We start from the raw sequence: 27,015 nt of genomic DNA, 5'->3' as shown, positions 1-27,015 counted from the left end.
CCTTAGCCGACCCGTGTGTGGACGGGGGTGTGTGCACAACCGCCCCGCCCCGCCCCGCTCCTGCTCGCTCCGCCCCTGTGCCGCCGGGTCCCGTCGCGTCCCGTCCAGTCCCAGCTGCGCCCCAGGCAGCCGGCGGCTCCCAGTCTCGGGCCAATCCCCGAGCAGAGGAACGCGCCGGGCCGCCCGCTGGTGCCAGCCTCGCCCGTGCGCAGGAAGCGGTGCCCCGCGGGCTGGGCGCAGGCCCGGGCGCTGCAGCGCGGAGCGGCGGGCGCTGCCGAGCCGGGTAAGGGCTGCGGGGACACGGGTGCAGGGATCCCCTCCTTTCCCCCCTCCCAGTGCGCAGGGATCCCGGAGGCAGCGGCTCGGCTCGGGGCTGTCCTGGAGTTACTCCCCCCCGGAGTGCGGTGCTCAGATCTGTCCGGGTTGCTCTCTGCAAGTGACACAACTCGGGGTGGGGGAGGCTTTCCCAGCTCCCACACGGCGGGTTATGTGTGTGTGTGTGTGTGGGGGGGGGGGGTGTACAATCTAGCCAGGCACTTGTCCTGGGTCCCTCTGATTTGATGCCGTTCAGGGGTCTTCCCGACCCGGCTCCCTGTTTCCTGAGCTACACTGACACTGTGCACCACTTTTGACAGGGGGGGCAGCGTTGGTACCCCAGGCACAGGGATGGATAGCAGTGTAGCTGGCAGGGCCTGGCTTAGGTGAGCGAAGATGCGCCAGAAGGGTGGGGGCACATCCCCGGGTATGAATCCTGCTCTACACGATTTCTATTCGCCCGCGCCGTGCCGTCCTGTCTACACTGCCTCTGACAAAGTGGGTTTCTGCCCACGAAAGCTTAGCCCCAAATAAATGTGTTAGTCTTTAAAGGTGCCACAGAACTCCGGTTGTTTTCCTGTCTATACTGCTGTTTCTAGCAGCAGTCGTGTCCCACCGTCAAAGCCTTCCAGGGGCGCTGGAACGATTTGTATCATGGGATGCTGAGAGCCGCTGAACGAGGCTGTAAACTGTATAATATATGATGGAAACCACTTCAACCCCAGGGGTGCAGTAGCACCCATTGATCCAGCACCTATGCCTTCCCTGAGGTGGGGCAGGGCTGAGTCCACTAGCTGTGACTTTGACAAGTCCTTGGTGTCTAGCTGCTTTACTCTGTAGAGGTCTACTAGCTGAGTGTTCTTCAGCTGCTCATCATTCATTTCCTTTTTTCACAATTGCTTTCCCCAAAAGACTGAGATTTTTCTCTGTGCTTTTCCTTTTTACAATACTTACTTTAGCTGCTGTTGACTTTTAGGCAAGTCACACTGTCAAAAATACTTAAGCTCGGTTCAGTAGGGTTTTTCACGGATATTACAGGAAATTGCCACATCTGCCACATTCCTGTTTCGACTCGCTAATATGCTGTGCCTAGCATTTTTGCTTCTAAAACTCGCAGTGTCATGATGTCACTTCTCTTCTGTTAGCCCACTTGGACTTCAGATTGGGCAAGGGGACGGCATGAGGAATGGATGCCAGAGGAAAGGCGGTGGGGAAAACGAAAGTGAGATCCATGTCAGAGACCAGTGGGACCTGCTGGGTGTATGGACGTAGAGCCAAACTTTAACACCCGTTTTGAAAACATTATACCATTCCGAATCCATTCTCAGCAGTATTAGGGCGTTGAGATTCTATTAAACCTAGTACGTTTCCTGTTGCAATTCTAATTTCAGGTTTAGTAGACCTTTCCTGGAAGAGATGGAGCAGAGACCTGACGATGGCAAGTGTCCCCTGGCTGGAATTCCAGGCAAGGCAGATGAGTCAAATTCAGATGATAACAGTGGTAATACAGGCTCAGCGAAAGAAAGAGCTGTATCGTCGCCTCATAGGGACCTGGAAAATGCACAGCTCAATCCTAGCAGAGAAGTGCCCAGGAAGAAACTCTGTGGCTATTTAAATAAACTTGGTGTCAAGGGGCCGATCAAGGCCTGGAAGTCTCGTTGGTTCTTTTATGACGAAAATAAATGCCACTTACTGTACTACAGGACAGCTCAGGATGTTAACCCTTTGGGGAGCATCGATCTGTCCAGCGCTGCTTTTGGTTGCAAGATGGAAGCAAGTGAGGGGGTTTTTGAAATCAGAACGCCAAACAAAGTGTTTGTCCTGAAGGTGAGCACAATGTCGACTAGGCAACTACCGCTGCTGGCTATTGTGAAATGTAGCTGCTCCTGGTGGCTGTCAGTATGAATGGGCCTGCATTAAAATGGTCTGGTAAAAAGGTCACTAGCAGGGATTAGCACTGAGAGCCTGCTGGCCTTCAGTTTTTGGACCTGACTCTCACTGACACTGTTGAAAAACCGGGGTAACTCCACGGACTTCAGTGAGAGCAGAATCGGACATGGAATTCAGAGAGAAAGTTAAGGCAGGAACAATTGAACTCCAGGGTGTAACTGTCCCATGCAAGGCTGAGCTTTCCTGGCTTGAGGAGGGGTGCAGGTCACCTCGGATGCTCACTGCCCTGCGAAGGCACTGTGACGGCTTGGTGGAAGAGACGCCTGCGGTCGCTGATTAAACGCCCTGTTCAGTGCGGTTAAAGTCAGCAGCACTGGCTGGGCTTTAAGTCCACCAGAATTTTGCCAAAGTGCCTAGAACTTCCCCTGTAAGATGTATACATTTACCTCCAGTGACAGTCAGAAGACATGATTGCATGTCTCTCTTTCCCCACCCAGATTTAGTAAAGGATTCCTTGGCTCTTGGGCATTTGAAAACCCCAGGCCTGACCTGATTCACCTGCAGAACCCTGGGGTCAAATCCCAATCTCCATGGGACTCCCCTGGAAAAGAGCAATGGATTCCTAGCAATGAAAGCTGACCGAGGATGGAGCCTTTGCAAACTAACTAACTCTACGTCGCTCTCTGTCCAATGCATGAGGGCCAGACATCTCCCGCTGTGGCAGGCTTTCCCTTTAAAACAAGTTAGTTTGGAGACCAGCCATCCGAGGTAGCAGGCAGTATGGGGTGAAGCTGCATGGGAGCCCAGGGTTCAGGATTTACCCCAGGCCTCTGAAATCAAGATTACAATTAGGGGGTGTGGTGCTCGAAAGCACGTGTCTCCTGCGTGGCCCGCATCAGCTGGAGTAGCGCAGGGAGATGGTCAGCTCTTCAGGGACCGCACAGCAGGCTGCGACTGGCACTTCAGGGATGCCCGTCAAACCCGTTTTATGTACCGTTAGGCAATCAACAGACAGGTGATGATGTACTGGCTGCAGCAGCTGCAGATGAAGCGTTGGCAGTTTTGCAATACCCCGACGGGGCTTCCTGTGGAAAGCGTGACTGCTGCTGCCCTGCCTGCGGATGAATCTCTGCTCAGTGAAACAAGTAAGTATTAAATAGTTAACCCTTTCCTTATTTTTCCCCATCTTAGATCAGTGAACAGAGACTTTGGGCCACCATGTTCAAACAAGGCACCTAAGCCTAGTGCTGGATCTCAGAGATGCTGAGCTCCTGCAGCTCCCCCCGACTTCGGGGTGGACCGAGGTGCCTCTGTGGAGAGACCCAAGCTTGAAACCTTTGGCCTTGGTAACGAGAGCAATGCCAGCTTCCATTGGACAGCTCTTCTTCTGAAATAAAGGGACTGACCAGGGCTCTGTGTGTCTAGATGGGGCCTTCTGAGGGGCAGCCAGGCAGTGGGGTTGAAGGCGTTCAGACTTACGCCCACAGCTTCTCTTGTTTTTTTCCCTGGAGTGAACCCTTAATGTGACATGCTTCTTACATGCCCTTTCGGTATTGTTTTCCAGCGCCTGAGGCCCTGCCGCAAAGGGTTACTTTATGTTTTATTTGCTGTGCGTGTCAGGACGTAATCACACAGTCACACCCATGTGATTGGCGCAGTATGCCACTGGGGGCTAGTCTGTTGCTTAGCTGTCACCAGGAGCACACTTTCCTGCTTTAACAAAGAGTAGCATTTGGCAGCAAATGCTGTGCCTCTGTTTCCAAGGACTGCAGATGTGTGCGGGTTCCTCTTGCACTTGACAACGCTCACCGTCTTTGCCAGTGATCCAGGGTCTGTGGCATCGTGTTGTTATGAGTATAAATGTTTACAAATGGCACTATCTGCACAGGAAAACGATGGCAGCACAACTCTGTTTTTTTCCTTGTTTGGCTTCCTCATGGAGCCAAGGCTTGGCTCTTATTCAGGGTTACTGCGTTGCACACCTTAACCTGTAAACAGTTAAAGTCACCTTGGCAGCGGATGAATATAAATATTTTTGCATCTGCAGGCCTCTGTGCTCTTATCTGTGTAGCAAACTACAACTGTTGTATGCAGTGTTGTTGTAACCGTGTCGGTCCCTGGATCTTAGAGGGACAAGGTGGGTGAGTGGGACGGAATCCCCAGGGTACAATCTGGAACTGTGGGACCTCTGTGCCCCCTTAACTCTCCAGCCTGGGCTGTCTCACACAATGCTACACCAGTCACAAGCAGCCAGCCCCTCCAAGTGCTGTGATCACTCAGCCATCTGCACGTGGAGACCCATGCCCAGTTAAATTGCATGAAGGCTCTCCCAGCCACTCATGAATTATACAGAGAGCGGCACTAGACTATCACCCCAGCACTCAGCCTTGCACCCAGAGATATACCCTCTTGCACTGCTCAAGGCTCCCTTGGACAATGCAAGCTCATTAATAAGTTTGCCACTTCTTCAAAGGAAAATGGACATACAACAGCCTTTGCAATCTGAGCTGAGCTTCCCTACGCACTTCAGCAAAAACGCGCTGTTTTAGGTAAAATATAAAGCAGATTTATTAACTACAGAAAGACAGATTTTAAGTGATTATAAATTGCTGGCATAGAGATCAAAGTTGGTTAACTAAGAAATAAAAATGGAAATGCAGTGTAAATGCTAACGTTAAACCAGACTAAGCAAGATTTGACTCACGCCGTCTCTCACCCTAACGGACGTTACAGGCAACTCAGTTCCTCGGTACACACACTGGACTCCCTTCCAGTCTGTGACAAATCTCCCTAGTTCAAAGTCTTTGTCTTCCAGATGTTCTTTCAGGTGTTGTGTTTGGGGGGGATGGGTGGGAGGCGAGAGAGAGAGATGCTAAGTGATTATGTCATTGTCCTTCTTTTATACTTCTTCCAGTTGCTAGAAAGATCCTTGCTGTGACGTGGGGGTCAGCTGGTTCCCATTGCATATGTGCCTTCTCTGAGAAGTTTCTGGGAGAAAGGCATTAATGGCCCATCAAGAAGAATCCAGTCTGGCCCTCTTTTGTTGTAACTGAAAGGCTGGCTGTAGGCATCTCCCAACCTCCCAATATATTTCAGTAGCACATACAGCAGTATTTCCTAACTTCACATACAAGGATAGCACATACAATCCAACAGGATATTACGGTTCAACAGATCCAGACTTTTTAAATGGTACCTCACAAGGCCTGCATTGTACAAAACATACCGTAATCATATGACAGTGGTGAATACGGGGATTCCAGGGTGCAACTTTGGGGTACAGAGTGTCACAGTGAGATAATATCTTTTATTGGACCAACTTCTGTTGGTGACAAGAGACAAGCTTTTGAGATACACAGAGCCTTTGGGTCTGGGAAAGGTACTAAGAGTATCACAGCTAAATATGTCTCAGCTAAATATGAGATTGAACAGATAGTTAGCACATAAACAATCTGTTGTATTTAGTTATGACACTCTTCGTACTTTTCCCAGACCTGAAGAAGAGCTCAATGTATCTCAGAAGCTTAGCTTTCTCACCAACAGAAGTGGGTCCAATAAAAGAGATTACCTCCCCCACCTTGTCTCTTTAACAAACAACAGGGAAGTTTGGATGCGTCTTCTGTTGTGTCTTGAACAGATATACAGACTGAGCAGAAAGGACAGGACAAGGCTGAATGCCTAATATAAAGAGGCAGAGGTTGATCAAAGGCTTAGAGCTCATCTAATTTCTCTCCTGGTTTTCCAGTTCACACAGAAGGTGAGGAGTTCTTGCCCCCTGTGAAAACCCCTACAGAAGTGGTAGGTTTAGAGGCAGCTTCTCTGCCCGCTCCCCAGCTGCCTGCTGCCCTGCAGAACATCTCCCTCAAGCACCCTTGGACTGAAATACAGTAAGTGGCGGTGGAGGTGTGGCTAGTGTGTTGGGCTGCTGCCTTGTGGTGTTCTTGAGCATGACTATAGCACAGTGTTTCTCAACGACCGGTCCATGGCCCGGCACCGGTCCCTGAGATCTCCCTGACACAGGACAGGAAGCCGGTCCCTGGTATCAGAAAGGTTGAGTAACGCTGCTATAGCACCAGACAAGAAGTGTGTAGGGGGTGAGGCCTTCGAGTAGACGTAGGAGAACTCAGACGCAGCAGAGTGAATCCCGCACAGGAGGAAATGCAAGTTCTCACTGGTGTTTCCTTATCCCCTCGCTGGCTCTCTGACCAGCAAATCTGAACAGAAGATCTACAGCCTGGATTCCTTTTTAAATGCCAGAGGTCCATAGGCCTACTGCATGAGTGCTTACAGTGGTTTGCACAGATCTAGTAAGTGTGCACACAAGCGGGTCTGAGTGCACACAGTCAGGGCTTGAACTACAGCCCCCTGAAGTCAATGGGAATCTTGCTGCTGATTCCAGGGGGCATTGGATCAGGTGCATTGGGCGTGCGCAGAAGTAGCCACCCAAAGGAGCTGATGTTGCAAAAAGCTGAGCACTCCGGCCCCTTTAGCAAGTGCTTAACTTCCATCATGTGAGTAATTCCATGGCCTTCAGTGGCCCAGTTCAGGCGCTTAAAATTAAGCACGTGCTTGAAGTGCATTGGTGGATCTGGGCCAGAGTGCTCGGCACCTTGCAGAATTGAACCCCAAACGCACATGGTCTTCCGGCCTCTCCCATCAAAGACCATGGAAAGGTTCTCACAGGCTAAGGAGGGAGCCGGACCACACCCTGACCCCCTGGGTTCTGATCCAGCAAAGCGTATAAGCCCCTGCACGATCCTGCTGATCAAAGTTTGGCTGTGTGTATGTGCTTTGGGGGATCGGGGCCCTAGTGTTCACCATGGACACGGGTGGTGACAAGCACCAGATCATGGAGGACTACAGCTTCTAGCCTCTACGGCTAGTCAAGGAGAAAGCTACTAGTGTCAACAGCTAGCCAAGGCAACAGTCCTGGTGGCTAATGTGGCTAACGTGCTGGGACCACACACACTGTGTTCTCCTAGGAGGAAAACGCCACAAATTCAGGCCAGGTGGGGACTGGAGCACATCTTGGCTGGGGCAGAGCATGCTGACGCGTTTCCCACTGCATGGTAGTTTAGATAGGGCTCATCCCTGCGGGTCAGATGGGCAGCAGACACTGTTAGGAGTTTGAGGACATGTGTGTGTGTCTTTACATCACTTGTCTTCAAACCCAGCCTCTGCTGTGTGGTTTGTTTCTCTCTGGGACTATTTCCAAAGCACCTGTCACTGCCACAGCCAGCTACCAGTGTTTGTTATGCGTCTCCTTTGGCTCCGTCCAGCGGTCCCCATATGTCATACTTAATGTAAGAGAGACAGATTGGCACAAACAAGGGAACCCGCAAGTGGGGTGCAAGAGAGACGGAGAAAGAAAGAGCTTTGGCCTCGGCTCTCTGCCCGTACTGTACCAGTCCGGTCTGCAACGGTCACCAGCAAAACACGCCTTACAGAAATGACATGGGGTCAGATCCTCAGCTGCGGTGAGTTGTCGAGCCTCAGGGGCGCTCTGCCGATTTCCAACAGCTGGGATCCGACTCCATCCATTGACGCCACTGGAGCTATGGCCGACTGACCCCAGCTGGGATCTGGCCTCTGGTTTTAACTCTTGGTTAGTGACCACAGGTGGATGCTTTTCTGGATTTTCTCATGCCAAGCGATGATACCTCCCAGGGTCCCCTGCCCTCTGCTATGTTTTTCCTTCCTGCATATCGCAGTAAGGGGAGATCAGCCCCTGCTCACGCTAATCCCGGGAAGACAACCGCTCCAGCTGCCCGGCGTGGTGGCTGGCCTCATGGCTTTCCTGTCCCTTGGACTCCCTGTTTTTTTTTGTTTTTTCAGAAACACCATCTACAACATCTGTGGCACCAGGCAGCTCCAGGGGAACGGCAGCAGCATCTGCAGTTTGGAGGGGTTCCCGGAGCACCCTGGGACCCCCGAGGAGGAGCAGGAGGTAGAAGGGGAGGCAGAATGTCCAGGTACTGTCTCCTCGCTGCACTTTGGGGCCTGGGTGCAAACCTAGCATCGTGAAATGGCTGACGTGCAGCAGCACGACCAGCTGTCGAAAGAGAAGGGGATGCGATGTCCTCCTGTGCTCTGCTCTGCCGGGTGCCTGAGTAGCTCCCCCTCATTGCTATGGTGCATCAGTTGCCGCTCGCAGGGCGTGGTGTTTATGGGCAGCTTCCCCAGCCAGCGCTGGTTGGCGCCGCGCCCTTGAAACCGCTGTGCTTGAGCTGGGGACCTGGCCCCATTTGCTTTTTGGTACCTACGGCCATGGGGTGTCTTGCCCGCAGTGCTGGGCTTTGTCAGCCTTCTCCCAGTGGCTAGAGTTTACAGCAGCCCCCAGCCATTCCCGCCCGGCTGCTCTCTGTTCTGAATGGCAAATCCTCCCCACCGGAGCCGTCCGGCTCCGCTTGGCAGCCGGTCTTCCCTCTGGGTGGCCATCGCTGGCTCACTTCGCTGTGGGCCAGACCCTCAACTGGTGTCCATCAGTATGGCCCCGTTGACTCCAATGGAGTGACAGCCAGTTCCGGGGGGTCAGGCCTTGTGTATCTGTGTTAGAGACAGGGCTGCGGCTGGCACCCGCGTGTCCCTCGCTCATCTCCAGGCAAAGGACGCGATGGCTGCTCATTGGGTTTGGGTTGGTTTCCCGCAGGTGAAGTGACTCTCGCTTGTCTCCCTCAGTCAGGGAGCAGGCCCGAGAGGACGCCCGGGCTGAGCCCAGGTCACACTGGCCTAGGAAAGCCAAGTGGCTGCACAGCGGTTTCCCGGCCTTTGCTGACGGGTTGGCACCCGACAGAAGCTCCCTCAACAAAGTGGCTGCTCTGCAGCACCAGGTCCTGACGCTCACAGAGGAAGTCAAGTCTCAGAAGGTGAGGCTGGCCCAAGGACCGTTGCACCAGAGCCCAGCAAAGCCCTTGGGTCAAGCCCAGGGCATGCCAGCTTCCTCTGTGGCCGGGTGGGAGTGAATCAGAGCCGGCTAAGTCACGCCGCCCCTGCCATGCCCGTGTGCCCCAGCCCTGTGGCAGTCAGCCCTCGGGATGGTGCCCGTGGAGAGCCCAGGGCCAGGTCGTATGCACACATCCCCTTGCAGACAGCGCAGCACCTCTGGCGCGATACAGCCACCGGCTACGTGGCACGGAGACCCGTCTGTGCAGGGTGCTCCCGGGGCAGGCTGGCAGCACAAGAATCGCCAGCCCGTTCTCCGACGCCGGCTAGGGCCCAGATCCCAGCAACAGGCAGCTCTGGGGTAACCTGCCCCAGGGAACGTTTCCTCCAAACCCCCCTAGTTAGAGGATGCCTCCTGCCGTGTCCTTTTACCAGAACCTGCTGCCTGCACACCCCAGCTGGCGGCTGGCACGGTTTGCTGTAAGCTCATTCAGGCCTGGGGCTGTGTGGCTAGCGTGCTGTGACGGGATCACTCCATGTCCCCCTCCCCGCCCCCAGGAGCTGATGAAGCTTCTCCACAAGGCCTTGGAAGCCGCACAGCAGGAGAAGAGAGCGTCCAGCATGTACCTGACTGCTGCCGAAGATAAAGACCGGCTGGAGCTGGTGCGGCACAAAGTGAGGCAAATTGTGGAGCTCAGCAATCGGGTGGAAGCCCTGGAGAGCGACAAGAAGGACCTGGAGCAGAGCCTGGCCCTGAGGGACAGCCTCATTGAGGAGCTGCAGGGGCACGTACAGCTCCTGATGGACAAGAACCATGCCAAGCAGCAAGTCATCCTGAAGCTCACGGACCAGGTTGTCCTGGATCTCTCTGACCCGGTGCAAGAGGCCGATGCCGTTGCTGCAGAGACCTGGTACAAGCAGCAGGACGAGATTGAGCATCTGAAGGTCTGTGAGGCGGGCACAGCCGAATCAGTGGCTGGAGGGCGCTGAGTCAGCTGCCTGGGGGAGGCACGGGACTGGTTTGTGCTGCTCTTTTGCTGTCCAAAGTGCAGGCAATCTGCAAGGGCTGGGCTGATCCCAGTCCTGGGCTCTGAGGGGTTTGTCTGGTTCCAGGGATGGGGGAAGTTTTACCCTAGAGTTTGTTTTGCGTGACTCAGCTGAGTCATCCTCCATCAAAACCCTAGCTTCTCCTTGACGGGGCTCCCAGCTGCAGCCTCTGTTGCTGCCTTCACTCAGCCTGGCCAGATGTGCTTTTTTGTAAACAGCATTTCCCCTAACACAGCCTGGCCTGCCGTGCTGTTCCCGTCCCCATCTGGGCAGTTACAATGGGCGCTTGTGTCTCCCAACAGAGGAGCACTGCAGGCAACAGGGGGGTTCTGTTGTCTGCGGTGATGTGGTGTGTGCCGGTGCCTGGAATGCCTCCGGCCTGGATTTTTAACAACGAACCAAACCCAGATGTCTCTGCCTGTCTGCGTGCTCGCATAGCCCCTAGTCCTTGCAGCGTCTCCCAAGCATCATGCACTGTTACAGGGGAGAATTAAGGTTGTTTGGGTGTCCTAACTGTGCATTCCAGACCTGAATGTGTCTGAATTTCTTTAAAGTTTAGCCTTAAGTCTAAATTTCCTGGGTCTGTGTTGTTTGTTTGGGTGTTTTTTTTTATTTTTTTGGGGGGGGGGGGGGGGGCGGGCAGGAGGAGAGAAGAATTATGCCCTCCCTACAAAGTATTTTACTTTAAAATATGGAGATATCCTCTCATTCTTTACTTGATCTTCACATAGTATTTTTTGGGGTGGATTTAAAACAGAAAGGAGAATAGCAAAAGCCTGCCTGGTCTCTGCCAGCTGCCAGGCTGGTGTAAGCGCCTGCTTTGCTTTCTGGCAGGATGACCTCAATGCGTACAGAACTCAGAACCAGTTCCTCAACTCGGAGATCCACCAGGTCACGAAGCTCTGGAGAAGCGTCGCCGAGAAGGAGAAAGTCCTGCTGATGAAGGTGAGATGAGCTGTGGAGGGAGAGGGCAGCCGTTCATTGATTTATTTATTGTAAAGCGGGCACCAGTGCACGGCTTTCCCTATCTGCCCAGTTCTGGTGCCAGATGCACAGTAAGCCGACGAGGGTCTTGCTATTCCCAGTGGACTCCCACCCTTCACCCTGCATTTTGGTGGCCCTACATGAGATCTTTGATCATCCTCTTCCCTCAGGGACTTTCCCAGATAACATGCAGGCAAACCATAATGGATGTGCGCTCTCAAGGGACGTTGAAACCTGAGTAGAGCTGACGTCTTGCAAAATGGAATTTCTGCTTCTGTACAAATTTCAGCTCCAGGCCGGACACAAACTTGTGTCCCGTGGAGCTCTGGGGTTTGCGCAGGAAGGGGCTCAGCCCAGGCTCCGTCCGGTCCAGCATCCTTTCTCCGACACGGGCCAGGGCCGGCAGGATACAGCGCTGAAGCTAAGCTGTCTATAGGGAAACTGCCCTTCAGCCCCCAGGAGTTAGTGGTCGGCTGACATTGAAAGCTTGGAGATTCCATCCCTGCTGAAGCCCTTTGCCCTCTCTTTGCTGCTCCGGTCATGATTATGCTGTCATCATGCTCCCTCTCATTCATCTCCTCTCTACACGGTCCCAGTCTTTCTAATCTGCCTTCAGAGCCCTGAGTTCTTCTCCTCCCCGGCTCTGACCCCCTCTAGTCCTCCACACACGCGTCAGACAGCAGCAGGGCATGGAGGGGCGTAACAGCCTCGTACAATCTCCACACTGTTCTCCATCCCACCCCGTCCATCCTAACACTTCGTTTGCTTTTCTAACGACTGCAGCACGATTCACAGATGCCTCCTGTGCGCTCCAGACTGGTGCGCCCTGGGGCGAGTCCCTCGGCCTCTCTGGGCCTCAGTGCTGCATCCCTACACCCGGAAGAACGACCCTTCCCTTCTCCCACCCTCCGTCTGGGCTGTCTGTGTGGGCGGTGAGCTCTCCGGGGAAGGGCCTGTCTCTCACTATGCCTCTGTCCCGAACTCAGCTGAGCCATCTGCAAGTCACTAGTGCCACCCCCTGGCCAGCGAGGCGTAGCCCTGCCCGGCTGGGAAGCAGCAGAGGTGCAGGTGGACTAGATGAGACGGGCTAAGATTTTAGAGCCCTCTGCAAAATGGTTGAGCTGTGAACCCAGGTGTCCTGGCCAAATTTCACTCTGGGCAATTCTGACCCCCGTCCCCGTTACAATTCCCTGTGCAGTTTCAGGGATAGTTTCCTCCCTGGGGCTGTCAATCTTGCACAGCAGCAGCGGGGCCATGCTGACGGCACCCCCCGCCGCTCTCTTCCAGTGCGCCCGCCTGCAAGCCTCCAGCTGCCAGGTGCAAAGCAAATACCTGCTGGTGCTGCGAAAGCTGCAGGAGGGCTCCCCGGGCCTGGCCAGGGATGATGCCGAGCTGGTGAAGAACCTGATCCAGGAGGCACTGCAGTGGGATGTGAAGGAGGAAGCAGAGGAGGCTCTTCAGCTGAACCCCGTCGGGTAATGGGCCCGTGGGCGAGGAGGGCAGGTTCACGGCTCTGTGGCCGGACGTGGCAAGTGCAGAAGGGCCCTCTGTCACCGGATGGGGACCCAGCTCAGAACAATCCTGGGGCGGCTCCTTTTCCTCCCAAGCTCCCAGCTGTCCCACGCCGAAGGGGACAGGTTCGCGGTCCCGTGCAGAGGCCCATCTCCCGGCTCTCTGGCAGTGACCTGGTGGATCCCGCGCTCCAGTTCAAGGCAGGGCTGGTGGCTGCTGACAGTCACCCGTGGGTTCCAGATTCTGGAGTGGGAAAACGCACCCCAGAAACAAAGCCCTCCCAGTCCCCTGCCGTGGAGCCCGTTCACGCATTTAGCCAGACACGGGGCCACTCGCTGCTGAGTTTGCTGCTCCCTCGCCCTGCCCGAGCTGGGGCGCTCTGTTTAGTCACGTGGGTCTCCTCCTGGGTTACCGTGCAGAGGTTCCCATCCGAAGGAAGCAGCCCGGCTGTGGGAGTATTTCATTTCCCCAATTCACAGGACCTGTTGTGGAAAGTGGGGGTTGGGAGCAGAGATGTAGCTGGACACACGAGCGACAGCCGTGTCCACGCAGGGTCAACGCCCTCATCCGTGCTCTCAGGAGACGCTGAAGTCACAAGTGCAAATGAAAAGGGCCCCTCCGGGACGCCTTGTCCAGCTCTCCAAACCCCCTCAGGCGAGGTCTGCGCAGACAAGCGCTGGAACTGAGCGGCTGGGGTGCAGAGGGGTAGTTCCTGGTAGCAGGGCATCTCTGGGCTGGTATTAATCATTCCCCAGGCACGTGTGTGTAACTGGTGTGACGGGAGGGCTGGCTGGCTAGCACAGCTCAGCGCCAAGGTCTCTCTTAGCTGTGTTAAACGAAGGTAAGGGAAACCCGGGGAGCGCAGGGTGGGGACAGAGCCGGGCCGCCTCCCCCCTCCCCCCCCGGGGTGAGCACAGCATTCATGCCCGCTGGGGGACGGGACGTGATGGCGTGGCCTCACACCCCGGCAGTTTGGGGGTTTTCTGTGTGCACATCTCCCACGAGGGGGAGCTGCGCGCTTTCCGCCGTGGGGAAGACACGGGGTGAGCAGAGGCCGGGAGGAAGCGTGCGGGTGGTCTGTCGTCCCTGCAGAGTAGCCTGGGTGAGAGGGGCCGGGTCTGAGCGGTGGGTGAGCCTTACCCAGGTGTGAGCAGCCGCCCTGCAAACCCCAGACTCGAGTTACCGGGTCCGCACTGGGGCTGCGCTCCTCCCGCGTGTGTTCCCGAGCTGGGGCCCGGCTCCTGGCTCTCGGCACTGCAGAGAGCCGAGCTGCTCTCTCTGGGCTTCTTTGCCAGTGAACCGTGGCCGAACTTGTCCTGAGAGCACGGGGCATTGTGGGAAGGCCCTGGAGGGCCGTCAGCACGGCAGTGGGTTCGTCTACGTCCTCACTACAAGGTGGGCAGGCTACTGGCCTGAGTCAAAGCGGCTCCCGAACTGTAGCCCACCCCCTCCCCCCCGCCGGCCCAGCTAGCCCGGGTGTAAAGCACAACCGCAGAGGGGTGAGAGGGTTGTCATTGGAGGGGGAGGCGGTGACTGCGGCGAAGACAAACCCTGGAGCCAGGAGAGGGGTCGTTACGCGAAGAGACGTGGCAAATGTCTGTCTGGTTGTCCGGCTTGTCAGCTGCTGGGTCAGGCCTGTGTGTGTGCAGCGCCCCGCCCGGCAGGGCCCCAGTCCTGGCTGGGGTGTCGCGGGCCCAGGCTGGCTAAGGGTTTGAACAGTTACGACGGGGGGCACTGGCAGGGAGGGTGGAAGCGCCGCTGCTCGGGGGGTCGGGGCCCAGCCGTCTGGTGGCTCCGGGAGAAGGGCCGAAGCTGGGCTGGGCGCTGCCTAGGGAGGCCGGGGGTATAGCTGTTTCTGGCTCAGTTTCCCCTGTGCACCGCTGGGCAGAGTCCCGCCAACCCTAGCCCGTGGGTGCCATCCCCGGCTCTGTTCTGCTCTGCCCTCTCCAGCGAGTATGACGACTACGGGTTCCTGACCATTCCCAGCTACGAGGTTGAGGACTTGAAGCTTCTGGCTAAAATCCAAGCCTTGGAGATCAGATCCAGCAACCTGCTGAGCCACGTGGCGACGGAGAAGCCTCTTCACGGGAGGTGGGCCAGCCTGGCTGAGCTGAGCCCCTCCGCCGAGCTGAAAGGCTTGATCCGCTGCGGCGTCCCCGTGGAGCACCGCCCCAGGGTCTGGAAATGGATCGTGAGCCGGCACCTGTGCCAGCAGCACCCCGCCGAGCACTACAGGAGGCTGCTGCAGCAGTGCAAGGGCACGGAGCACCCGGCCTCCCGGCAGATAGAGCTGGACCTGCCCCGCACCCTGACCAACAACCGGCATTTCGCCTCTCCCGCCTCCCAGCTCACCCCCAAGCTCCGGAGGGTGCTGCTGGCCTTCTCCTGGCAGAACCCCACCATCGGCTACTGCCAGGGCTTGAACAGGTGAGAAGCGAGACGTGCTGCTGCCGGAGACGTGCAGGGCCGCCTCTGCTCAGGGGGGATAAGAGTCCTGCCCTGCGTCCTGGGGGGGTTGAGGGTCGATGCATCGCAGAATGAGGCGCTCTGCTCGGGTATCCCAGGGAGGGGGGCCAGGCGAGTACTGTGGCGAGAGGAATCTGTGATGGAAAAGGGAGCTGCGGGGAAGGCAAGCAGACGGGTGTTTCCGGTCAGAGTGATGGGCGCAGTTCTTCAGGGATTTCCCCTGTCTGGGGAGCTGGGATGGCTGCTTTTGTATTCATTTAGATGGAACGTATGGGCGAAAGGTGTTAACGTAACCCAGTCACTTTCCAACATTACACAGCGATAAACAAAGGCTGGGGCTTGGTCTAGAGAGACTTCAGCCTGCTTCGATCCCATGGCAAACACACCCGGAACAATCTAGGCTAAAAGTCCCTGTTGGTTGTCAAAGAGCACCGGTGACTGGGATGCACACAGGAGTTCAGTTCTAGGAGATGGAGGTGCCGAGCTGCCTGTAACAGCACAGCTGTACCTACACGTGCCCTTATTCCCTAAGCACGGGGAGGGTAACCAAAGCCAACCTGAGCACCGTGTAGCGCTGCACCGGGTGTTCCCTATTTTAGAGCAGAGCGGTAGATAAGTGTTAAGACAAGGCGCCCAGCCATCTCCCAGACAGGCACTTTGCTCTGAGCTCACCAGTGACCGTGGAGCCCCTACGGACCAGTAGGATCAGGTGCAGGGAACGGAGGAGAGGCAGAATAAGGTGACTTTAAAAAAAAAACCTCCTTACTAAGTATTCTTAGCCCTCGTGCCCCGGTTGGCAGGCCTGCAGCGTCGCTGTGATGTGTCATGAAACGCCCATCAGTCCTTTGTAGCCCCTTGGCCAAATCCTGGGAGCTGCTCAGCACCCGCAGTCCCTCTGGACTTGGCTCGCGGGCAGTAAGCGGCACGCAGCTTCCCCGTGAGCTGCCCCAGCGGTGCCATGTGAAGCGGCCTGCTGCTGGTCTGCCTCTGCTCTTCTTCCCAAGCACTAGTTAAAGACCAGGCCTGACCTGGGGTGTCATCGTTGATGTGTGGCATGTGTGGCACACGCCTGTCCTGCTCTCCTCCCCTGCGTGGAGAATACGGGCCGGGATATTGGGACGCCCAGTGGATGACAGGTGCCACCTTTACTCTTCAGAGCCTGGCTCTCTGCCTGGCGTCGCCCAGCGGCTGCGTGGGCCCTTTCTCCCCCCAGCTCTGTGGTGTTGCCCAACGGCTGCCTAGGACCCTCCCTCTCTCCCACCCGGCTCCACGAGCAGCCGGGTGACGGCTGGGATGATGTCCTAGATGCCAGATAATAAATACATGCGTGGGCTCTGCAGACGACCCCGGAGAGCCCATCCTGGCCAGCAGAGAGCACCCTCTGCTCCAGTGGAAGGTGCTCAGGGCCGTGGTGATGAATGGGGAATGGGGGGGAAGTAATCTGCGTCCCATGGATTTATCAGGCTAGAGCCTTTCCCATCTCAGAATGCTACGAGGCCGGCTCCCACGGGGCTCCATTGGTTTCAACAGAGCCACACCCACGTCCGCGAGCTGGGGAGGGCTCTAGTGCTCTAGCAGTGTTTCCGAGCCTGGCAGTGAACTAGATCCAGCTTTGTCACTCCAGGGGATACAGGCAGATCTCCCGGCAAAGCACACTCGCTGGCTGGCCTGTCCCCTGCGCAGCAGCCTGTGCTCTCCGGACAAGGCTTTAAGGGAAGAGCTGGCGCTAGCAAACCAGTGCCGACCAGAATCTCATTTCCCACCAGTGCTGTTGCAGGTCAGTTTTTGCTCCGTACGTAGGCTAGAGCATCCGCTTTGCTTCATGGTGTCCTGTCCGTCGCAGGTTGGCAGCCCTGGCCCTCCTGGTCCTAGAAGAGGAGGAAAGCGCGTTCTGGTGCCTGGTTCACATTGTGGAAAACCTGATGCCGGCGGATTACTACAGCAACACATTAATAGCCTCGCAGGTGAGCGTGGGAACGTGGCTGCGTCCTGGGGGAAAGACAGCCGGATACATGCCCAGAGTTGTTAAAGGAACATGGTCAACTGCTGCAGCCCAGCCCCTGGAGGAGACCCTGGGTGCTGTGCACCCCTCCTCTTCCCCCCCACCCCCGGGTAAGCCAACTTTACGGTCGCCTTGCACCCCTGGAGCAGGGCCCTTGAGAATCAGGGCCAGGCTGTTCAGCGAGTCCTCGGGAGCCAGGCGGCCTGGAGAGGGAGAGTTTTATTAACCGCATAAGCACTCAGCTTGGTCTGAATCCACCCAGCCCCCAGGATACATCCAGCGAACACTGGTCGTTCCTAGTCCTTGCTGCTACAGCCAGACCACATCTTATTTGTGTGGACGCTCTCAGGATCAGGCCCCAGCTGATCAGCTCTCATGTTGCCGGCTGAGGGCTTGTTTCATGTCAGCGAGGAGGAGCCGGAACTCCAGCGTGGTGCTGGGGAGGGGGGCAGCCTGCCTCTGGTTGGGGCGTGCAGAACAGCGGGCTGTGCACAGGCCGGGGCCGGGGCCAGCTCTGGGGGCAGAAGTTCCCGTTGTAGGTCGAGCCCGTTGGGGACCAAACCCAGCTCTCCAGAGCAGTGATACCACATCTTTACACCAGGGTGGGGCTCTCGGTTACAGTGTCAGCTGGAGTCACGTCACTGAAGTCATCGTCGTCCAGTGCTTCTGCAGGAGGGGCCAGCCCCCCCAGAGCATCTTGCCCAGGACTGGGCCTCAGGAGCCCAGCAGAGCCGGAAACGCACTCATGCTCTCAAATCCCACCTGAAGGGCCCGACCTCACTGTGACGCTGGGGGAGGTGTGGGAGAGTCGGGCCCATCATATATGTCATTCCTGCTCCAAAGAGACCACTGAGTCACTAGAGTTGGAGCCCAGTTGTGAGTCAGGAAGGGAGTGTAGACTCTTGGAACCTCCCCCAGGGTTTGTCTGTCTTTCTGGTGCATAAGGGTCTAGAGCAGGTCTGCCAGACTTCCTGGTCCGTCCGCATACTTGCAGCAGAAATCACAGCACTCACCGCTGCTGGCGCCGTTCCATTGCATTTGTTGGTGGTGGGCAGCCGTCCAGAGGAGGAAGAGCTGCTGTGTGTGTCACAGACAGGGCAGGGGTATGTGTTACAGAATGTGCTCTCTTGGCTTGCGGGAAGGTGGTGGCAGTGTCATTAGTGTTCTCTGTCTGGGCGTGGGTATGGGGATGAATTTCTTTCTCTGTGTGGCTGACTCCTTTCATGAAACCCAGCTCCCGGAGTCTCTTGTTCAGATAACACCGTACCAGATGGAATCCGCTTCCCTTAACAATTGCAGGCTGTTCGTTTCCTGCCTTGTGTGCACATTTCCAGAGGGCAGAGAGCTTGCTGCTGCCTGCTCGGGAGCGAATGTCAGCTGGAAAGACCAGCTACTGTTTTCTCTGATTACAGACAAGCCCTTCGCCTTTCTTTTCTCTGGTTGAGATGTCGCCACTCAGACCAAAGTAGATCCCCTTGTCAGTTCAATTCAGTCAGACTGGTGTTACAGCCAGCGGTGCAGGTGTTGCTAACAGGCCAGGTACAGCTCCCCGCACCCCCAGTAGGGCTACACGTGGGGTTGGGCGTCACTTAGTCATTCAGCTTTATGCTGTGTTGCATGAACATGTGGAAGCAGTGCATTGCCATACACAGCCAGCCATTCCCAGGGGGGAACACAACGGACCCAAGCACCTTCCCTGTGCACACAGCCGGCACCAGCGCCCCTCTCCAGGCTGTGGAGCAGCCACGTCTTGCCGCCTGCCCAGGCCGTTAGCCAGCTTGGCCTGTCGTGGCCCACTAGGGATGCTTGTCCGAAGGCAGGGCTGGGCAGGGTTCTCGTGGAGCATGCCTGCCAGCAGGTACCTCCAGCAGGAAGGTGCTGGCCTGATCCGTGCCAGGCGGTGCTGGCATCTGCCAATCTGGGCCGGGGCCTACAGTGAGCAGCACATTTTAGCTTCTCCGAAAACTTGACCGTGGGATGTTACTGAGTCTACTCGGAGCGCAGAATTCCTCCCTTCTCTGGGGCCAGGGTCCTGCCCTGTCTCACCCCAGGTAGAGCCTCCACGCTCCCCTCGGTGCCACTGGGACCAGCTGCTTGTGGAGCACAGTGGTGCTGGTCTGCGCTCAGCCCCCAGGCCTCTCCACTGCCCGGGCCCAGCGGTGACTTCCCAGGCATGTGCTGCAGCGCCAGCCTTTCCACCGCGGCACTCGGCTTCCAGTTCCCTGGGGAGAAGGCAGAGCCCGTCTGTCCAGGCGCCTGCCGCTGCGTCTCACGGCTTCCTGCTTTGTCACACCCAGGTGGATCAAAGGGTCTTTAAAGACTTCTTGTTGGAAAAGCTCCCCAGGCTGACAGCTCACTTTGAGCGGCACAAGATTGACGTCTCGCTGATCACCTTCAACTGGTTCCTGGTGGCCTTCGTAGACAGCCTGGTCAGCGACATCCTCCTCCGGGTCTGGGACGCCTTCTTGTATGAAGGAACAAAGGTAAGGACCCGGTCCTGGCCCTGGCCATGCCAGGCTCTGTCAGAGCTGCACGTTCTTGGACAGTCGGACCGAAGTGGGACACAGCCCCCCTGCGCCAGGCGGCAGACTGTGTTCATAATCATTTTGGGTCGTATGACTCCCCAGGTGAGCTCCCCAGCCTCTCTGAATGGCTCTGGAGAAGACGGTGAGGGCGGATTGCACCCTGAGCAAGTTTGCAGATGACACTAAGCTGCAGGGAGTGGTAGATACGCTGGAGGGCAGGGACAGGATACAGAGTGACCTAGACAAATTAGAGGATTGGGTCAAAATAAACCTGATGTGATTCAACAAGGACAAATGCAGAGTCCTGCACTTAGGACGGAAGAATCCCATGCACTGCTACAGCTTGGGGACCGACTGGCTAGGCAGCAGTTCTGCAGAAAAGGACCAGGAGGTTACAGTGGGTAAGAAGCTGGATATGAGTCAGCAGAGTGCCCTGGTTGCCAAGAAGGCTAATGGCATATTGGGCTGTATTAGTAGGAGCATTGCCAGCAGATTGAGGGAAGTGATTATTCCCCTCTATTCGGCACTGGTGAGGCCACATCTAGAGTATTGTGTCCAGTTTTGGGCCCCCCACTACAGAAAGGATGTGGACAAATTGGAAAGAGTCCAACGGAGGGCAACAAAAATGGTTATGGGGCTGGAGCACATGACTTATGAGGAGAGGCTGAGGGAAGTAGGCTTGTTCAGTCTGCAGAAGAGAAGAAGGAGGGGGGATTTGATAGCAGCCTTTAACTACCTGAAGGGGTGTTCCAGGGAGGATGGAGCTAGGCTGTCCTCAGTGGTGGCAGATGACAGAACAAGGAGCAATGGTCTCAAGTTGCAGTGGGGGAGGTCTAGGTCAGATATTAGGATAAACATTTTCCCTAGGAGGATGGTGAAGCCCTGGAACGGGTTACCTGGGGAGGTGGTGGAATCTCCATCCTTTGAGGTTTTTAAGGCCCAGCTTGACAAAGCCCTGGCTGGGATGGTTTAGTTGGGGTTGGTCCTGCTTTGAGCAGGGGGTGGGACTCAATGACCTCCCAAGGTCCCTAATCCTGATCTTCTAGGACTCTATGATTCTGTACCCGCACTGATGTTCACGGAACTAGCATGCCACGCAGAGTTGCTGCCCCAGCGCGAGCGAATGTGGGGCTAGTCACCCAAGCACGGACCTGGGCTCTCCGACAGGCACAGACTCGTGGCAGCTAGTCCTGCCGCTGCTTATATTGCCACGGCTACGTCCTATTCCCAGCACACTAGTGGCTCCCACACAGGGTCTCCTGGAGCTGGGAATCCCACCCCAGCTGTGCCCAGCGGAACAACACTGGTGGCTGTCTCTGCCACGCATTCCCTCGCCATAGCCAGCTGTGCCCCACAGACACAGTGAGAAAACTGACAACCCGCCCTTCCCACCCCGCCATGCACACGTGTGCCCCCATACACACCTCGACCTGACAGACGGACAGACCCCCCCCTCCTGTTCCTCTCACGCCCGCATGCACAGACAGGGCGACATTCATCCCCCCCACCGGATTCCCCCCTTCCCAGGCACAGGGCTGGCATGCACGTGCCGTACAGCCGTTTCTCACTCCCACCCCCTGGCCCGGTGACACATACCGCAGCTCCCTCCCCTGCCCCCAGTTCTGTTCCCCTGTCACCGCCTTCTTGGTGCTGGACAGCTGGGCCCACAGCTCCCCCAGCCGGGCCTCACACCCTCCCCTGGTCCTCCCAGCTTCTCCCCCTGCAGCCCTACCTCACGGCCCTGAGGAGGGGCCAGGGACGAGCTCCGTCTCCTCTCCTGCTTCTGGGGGGGCGCTGGAGCTGCAGGTGTCTTGGGACCTCTCGGATGGCGTAAAGAGCTGGAGGGGGGTGGATCTTCTCTTCTTCCTAGGCCTGGAGAGAGGGCTGAGGGCAGAAGCCTGGGTGTGCTCTGACCCTGGCTTCAGCCAGCCAGCGTGGAAGAGGGCACAATCTTGGCCTGCGGTAGGGAGAGCCCAGAGAAGCTGGAGCTAGGCAAACTCAGGGGATGGCAGTGCAGCTGCTGCATGAAGTGGCCAGGAGAGGGTATGAGGAGCCGCGCAGCCACCAGTGCCCGTTCCCTGGGTGCCAGGTACTGCTGACGGGAGAACGGGCCAGTCCTGAATTCTGTTCTCCGTTCCCCACGGCCTCGGAGCGGGAGAGCAGTCTGTTCCTTCCAGTGGTTTTCTTTAGCGCTTGTGCCTTAACTCCCAGGTTAGCATCTCCTCTCGGAGCCCGCGAGGTCTCCAAGGGAAGCCCAGAGAACGAACAATGCACAGTGACGGGGGAAAGGAGACGTGTGTTGGCTGCTCTAGCACGCAGCACGGTCCTCCAGCGCGCCAGTGCTGGCATGCGCCAGCCCCTGTGGGCAGATGCTGTGCCCCGCGTCTACTAAAACACGTCTCAACCTGCCCCAGGTGATTTTCCGCTATGCTCTGGCAATCTTCAAGTATAACGAGGAGGAGATTCTGCGGCTCCATGACAGCGTGGAGGTTTACCACTACCTTCGCTTTTTCACCCGGATGATTGGAGATGGCAGGTGAGAAAAGAACTGCCCTCCAGCTTCCCCTTTGACCAGTCACTGGCGTGCAGGCCCGGGAAGCTGTTGATAATGACAAGCCCTAGTGTGCTTGCAGGGTCGGGAAGGGAAAAGCGTTGGCCACGCGCCTTTGTTCAGTGATGTCACGCTCTTTTTGCAAGCCCGGATGTTGCTGCGCCCTTACCCTGCCTGCACAATGGAGCTTGTGCCCAAAGCAAAAAGAGCAGCGAGGCTGACACGTCCATCCCGAGCGCCTCCCACTGCGGTTCCCAGCCCCAAGGGCCAGTGAGGGACGGCTGGGCTGGGGGGTCGCTTTGGTTCTGCTGGTGAAGAAAGATTCCGCTGCTCTCCAAGTCGAGTGAGCCCGGGGGCGTGGGATGGAGGGCAGGGTTTTGCCAGTGAGCCTCTTCCCTGGGAAATGTAGCCCCTCCAGCTAACCCCACCACGAGGGACCCCGGGACATACCACTGAGCCTGCTAGGGGGACATGGGGCACAGCCCCTCACAGGAGCAGGATCCAGCCTAGCTGTGGGTGACGATCATATGTCTGCCTGCAGAAAGGTTCCCCGTGCAGCTCACGGCTTGCCCTGCCGAGCTCAGAGGCTTCTTTCCTGGCTGGGGCGGAGGAAGGCTGGCTGCCATAGCTGAAATGCTTTACACTAGGGGGAGGGTGTGTGTGTGTGTGTGTGTGTGTGTGTAGACACTATCAGCTGATTGGTCCTTGTGTGGGGGCCCTGGCTGGCAGCTGCAGTCCAGCCCAGGTTATTAGTGAGCGGTTGTTACGCTGCAAGGGCAGGACTGACCCGGCAGGAGGAGGAAGGACTGAGACATCACGTCTCGCACACTAGGACCGTGGGGTCACCCGTGCACCCCGTCTTCTCCCGGTAGGAAGCTGACGAGCATCGCCTTCAACGACATGAATCCCTTCCCAATGAAGGTGCTGCGGAACCGGCGAGCCACCCACCGGGAGGAGCTGGAGGCGGAGCTGAGCCAGCTGGAGCAGATCAAGGCACAATATGTGAAAGACCAAGCGGCGCACGTGGCCGGGCGCCTGGATGGAGCCGCCAGCGAAGAGGAGGAGGAGACGTAGCCAGTTAAGGGGCTGCTGTCCTGCGCCTGCATCCATGGCCCCGGAGCTCTCCAACCACATCACTCTCCTTTCTGAGAGAGATGGAAAATCCTAGCTGATGCGGGGGGTAGGCACGGGTTTTGGCAGAGCTCAGCTGGGAGGACTGTATCCTGTCCAGACCTCCTGGCGCTCCGTCCACCCAGCACACAGCTGCAGGCTCAGGGCCAGCACAGGTTGCGCTGTAGGGCCCAGGTTACTGGCTCGGAAGGGCCCCGTCCCTACCTCTGAACCATCCCGTCCATTCCTCCCCACTCCCCCGCTGCGGCTGCACTAGACGGAATGCCCAACCGATGGCCCGTGGGCCGTACGCGGCCCACAGGAGCATTTCATAAGGCCTGCGGCCTGCTTCAACAAAACATACAGCGGATTCATTAGCGGTTTGTCAGCACTTACATCATTTTAGTTTAGTTCTTTATTGGTTTTCCTGTTTTCTATAATTGTGATACACGTTTTATGCACTGATTTCTTTCTTTTTAACAAGACAATGCTGTACATAACAACCTATCCAAATACATACGCCACAGAGTCTGTTTGGCCCTCACACAGTTGTGCTTTGGTTTATGTGGTTTCCTGTGTAATCAGGTTGGGCACCCGAGTGTCCCAGGATGTTTGTTGATCGATCACAGACCGGTGACTTTAATTCCATGCACCATATTGGAGGCTAATGAAGCACAGGCAATCCAGAATCCTTTCCACGTCTTTTAGTATGTGCTGCTGGCAATTTAAAGGGTGTGTATAAAATCACAGCAAGTATTGAGATAAAAGCCCTCGCTTGAGAATTAATGTGTGAAGCCCCTGAATGAGTGAGGGACTGGTGGAGCTCATTGAAGCCAGGGTGACAGTTTTCCCTTTGGTTTTTGGTATGTTTTCCAAGTAGGGTGAGACAACCTGTTGAGATACCGGACACAATAGAACGGGTCAGAATGTTTTGACCAGAAACATTTCCTGTCAAAAAATGGGGTTTTGTTAAAAATGAAATTTTTCCTGAGAAGCTGTTGCTTTGGCACCATTTTTCAGTGGGAAAATTCAAAAAGAAATTTTGTTTTTCTTTTCAAACACGGACAAATTTCAACATTTTAAATTTTCATTATCCCCCTTTCCTCTCTCTCTTTTTTTCTCCTCTTTTGCCACTAAATGCAATAAAATGAGCGATGTCCAAGGTTTCTCCCCTCTACACTTTTTCTTTTTTCTATTCTGTAACTTGTCCGACTTTGAAAAAGTGACAGGACAGTAAAAGGAAAATTGGTGTGCTGTAACTCTGCAGCTTCTCCAAGTGGGAGATGTGGAGAAATTCTGAAAAGTTAGTTGAAAAAGGTAAAAAGGAGAGAGGAAAAGATGACAGAATAAAGGTAGGCATTCACTCAATGTGCTCAGTGGCAAAAAAGGAAAAATTGGAGAAATGGGGAAAAAGCCAACCCCCCAAATGTTGAAAAATTTTCAGTTTTCAGTAATTGAATCAAAATTTTCATTTTGATCAATCTCATGATATTTGTGGGTCAGACTCTTGAATTTTGTGTTGGCAGTTGTGACCTTAAGAGTGTATGCCAGAAGGCAAGGGGGTCTCTGGTACCTAGCAATGAGTTTCAGGTGGCCTGACCAGCCTCACGTACGCCAACTCACTATGGTTATAATCTATATCTAAAAGGCGTTATGTAATATGTCTTTGACGTACCAGTAGCTGATCATTAATGGCGTGAGGTTTGTATGGTCAGCCAACAAAGGATTACACTACTGTGCTTGAGTTATGACTAAAATGTGTTTAAACCAGGCATGTTGCTAAAGAGAATTTTTCCAGACAAAGGAACAACGGTTTTGCCTGTTTGACTGCGGCTCCCGTGTAAGTGGAGCACGGCGTGACCAAAGACAAAGAAACACACGTTTACGTGCCAGGCAAACAAAGCAAGTGGTGGAAAAGTGATCACTTACCAATCTCGTTGGGGGATGGAGACTACCCCCAGGAAGCCATCCTTGCCTCTTGAACTGTGAGAGAGAGACTTTTCAAAGGCTCTAAAGAGAGGCACAGAGAACCCTTTGTTATTCTTCACCGGAGGGGCCAAGGAAAACCAGCACCTTGCACTCTGTGAGGGTCCTGACTGACAACGCGTCAGCCATTGCTGGGAAAGGAAGATTGGTGAGGAACTACCTTGAACAAAGCCTGGAGCTGGTTACGTTAGATCTTAGCCATGGGAAAGCATGTTTTTACTTTTGTTTGTTTGCAACCCTTTCTATTTGTATCCCTTACACTTGCGCTCACTTAAAACGACTCTCTTTAATTGAAGGCAGGATGTGCCTGCATGCATGTCTGCTGGCTGTGGGTGTCCAGGCTGGGAACCACAGCAGCTCAGCATTGAAGGCACCCAGGGTGACAGGGCCGATGGTGGCAACCCCTCACTGGTCCGGGTTGCACCCTAAAACGGCACAGCAATACTTTTGGATGTTCAAGTCTGCCCATCTGCCATTATTACATTAGTCCTGGGCTCGGGTAGGAGGCTTTTTCCTGGCCTCCTCCTGAAAATGCATTCCAATTTGGCTGGGAAAGGGTTGAAAACCACCACTCCCGATTTGCGTTGTACAGCTCGTTTCTGACAACGTGTCAAAACTTTGCCATGCTCTCTAGCACGGCACACGCACCGCCTGGGGTCTTGTAGCAGCACCACACGCAGAGCTCTCCCCCTGGATGGTACATAGGCAAAATGGATGCTAATCCTGGTGACCTTTCTCCTTCTTTTCCCGTATTGATCCACCCTTTGGCCTAGGGCTGGGAACAAGAGGATGTGTCGGATAGCGGGGCGGGGCCTGCGCTCCGTCCTCCACCAGCCCACATGTGTCTCTGCTTGACTCCTGCTGCAGCGTGGTGCCTCTGGCTCTGCACAACGGCCCTGCTCCTCCCTCACCCACGTCACAGTTACTCCAGTGATTTGCAGAGCCCTGCGCGGAGACAGAAATGTGGATCCGCAGCCCAGCCACAAGAATCGCCTTGTGTTCAACTGGCGAGCTGCACTCCGTCTTTTATCTGCACCCGCACTGCACCCGCAGCAGCAGTGTCTCCCAGGGCCTCTGTCTGCGGGGGCATGTGTGCTGGACTTTGCTTCTCGCAAACACTGTTGCCAAAACAACCAGGAGCTGGCGGGAGGGGCCGCATTAAATGAGAACCTGGGTGCAGCTAATAAGATGCTTCTCTCCACTTCCCGAGGACCAGTAAAGCCTTAGTGGGCTCACTGAGCACTGCTCTTCGTCCTGTCCTGTCATCCGTCATGCCCTCTGGGACTGGCACCGTCTCCTCCAGGGAGGGTGTGTGCAGGGAGGGGGGAAGCAGCCTGTGCCGGCACCGGGAGAGGAACTGAAGCAATAGGCTCAGCCGTGCAGGGAGTCAGCCAGGAAGGCAGGTCATTCACCTCACTGCATGGTTGCTGCCGCTGCTCTTTTCACGGGGGTGCAGGCGGGAGTGAAATGCTGCACATATACTAGCAGTTTGCATTAGAGGAAACCGCGCCCTGCCCAGGCAATACGTAGGGGAAGGTTTGGTTTGGAATAAGCTGTACGTTCAGGGAGGGGCGTGCTTCTCTCTCTGCACCCCACAGTGGCTGCATGGACATGGATGGCACGTGCCAGCCCCTGTTGCTCGCCGCCCGAAGGAGACAGCCTCCAGGAGAGAAAAGAGCAAAGAAATGCCAAGGATGAGAACTCAGAAGCAGAAAACCTGCCTGTGCTCACCACAGTCTCTGCTG

At 55.8% G+C, this 27,015-nt stretch overlaps 1 protein-coding gene across 3 annotated transcripts; it reads left to right on the top strand.

Moving 5' to 3' along the window:
- The first annotated feature begins 121 nt into the window (after positions 1–121).
- TBC1D2 (TBC1 domain family member 2) lies at positions 122–26,487 on the top strand. Of its 3 annotated transcripts, none has more exons than XM_067553310.1 (14): positions 122–283; positions 1,707–2,142; positions 3,206–3,350; positions 5,951–6,092; positions 8,041–8,177; positions 8,884–9,071; positions 9,646–10,032; positions 10,969–11,079; positions 12,406–12,593; positions 14,581–15,057; positions 16,940–17,060; positions 19,396–19,581; positions 22,038–22,159; positions 23,047–23,885. In XM_067553310.1, exons 2-14 carry the CDS (start codon positions 1,732–1,734, stop codon positions 23,246–23,248), a joined length of 2,817 nt encoding a protein of 938 aa, XP_067409411.1. In that variant the 5' UTR covers positions 122–283; positions 1,707–1,731; the 3' UTR covers positions 23,249–23,885. The 3 variants fall into 3 exon arrangements, with proteins under 3 accessions (XP_067409411.1, XP_067409408.1, XP_067409410.1); XM_067553307.1 differs by lacking the exon at positions 23,047–23,885 and adding an exon at positions 26,044–26,487 and having other exon boundaries at positions 167–283; XM_067553309.1 differs by having other exon boundaries at positions 167–283; positions 23,007–23,081.
- Positions 26,488–27,015: the final 528 nt, after the last annotated feature.

Source organism: Emydura macquarii, unplaced genomic scaffold (assembly GCF_026122565.2).
Source record: "Emydura macquarii macquarii isolate MOO-44397 ecotype Brisbane River unplaced genomic scaffold, CSIRO-AGI_Emac_v2 contig_1451, whole genome shotgun sequence".
NCBI classification, from domain to species: Eukaryota; Metazoa; Chordata; order Testudines; family Chelidae; genus Emydura; species Emydura macquarii.
This window is presented reverse-complemented; position numbering and strand designations above follow the sequence as displayed.

Coding starts and splice junctions, on each gene's coding strand:
- TBC1D2 (XM_067553310.1), top strand. CDS start 1,732: ATGGAGCAGAGACCTGACGATGGCAAGTGTCCCCTGGCTGGAATTCCA. Junction 3,351..5,950: donor ATCTCTGCTCAGTGAAACAA/GTAAGTATTAAA, acceptor CTGGTTTTCCAG/TTCACACAGAAGGTGAGGAG. Junction 10,033..10,968: donor ACGAGATTGAGCATCTGAAG/GTCTGTGAGGCG, acceptor GCTTTCTGGCAG/GATGACCTCAATGCGTACAG.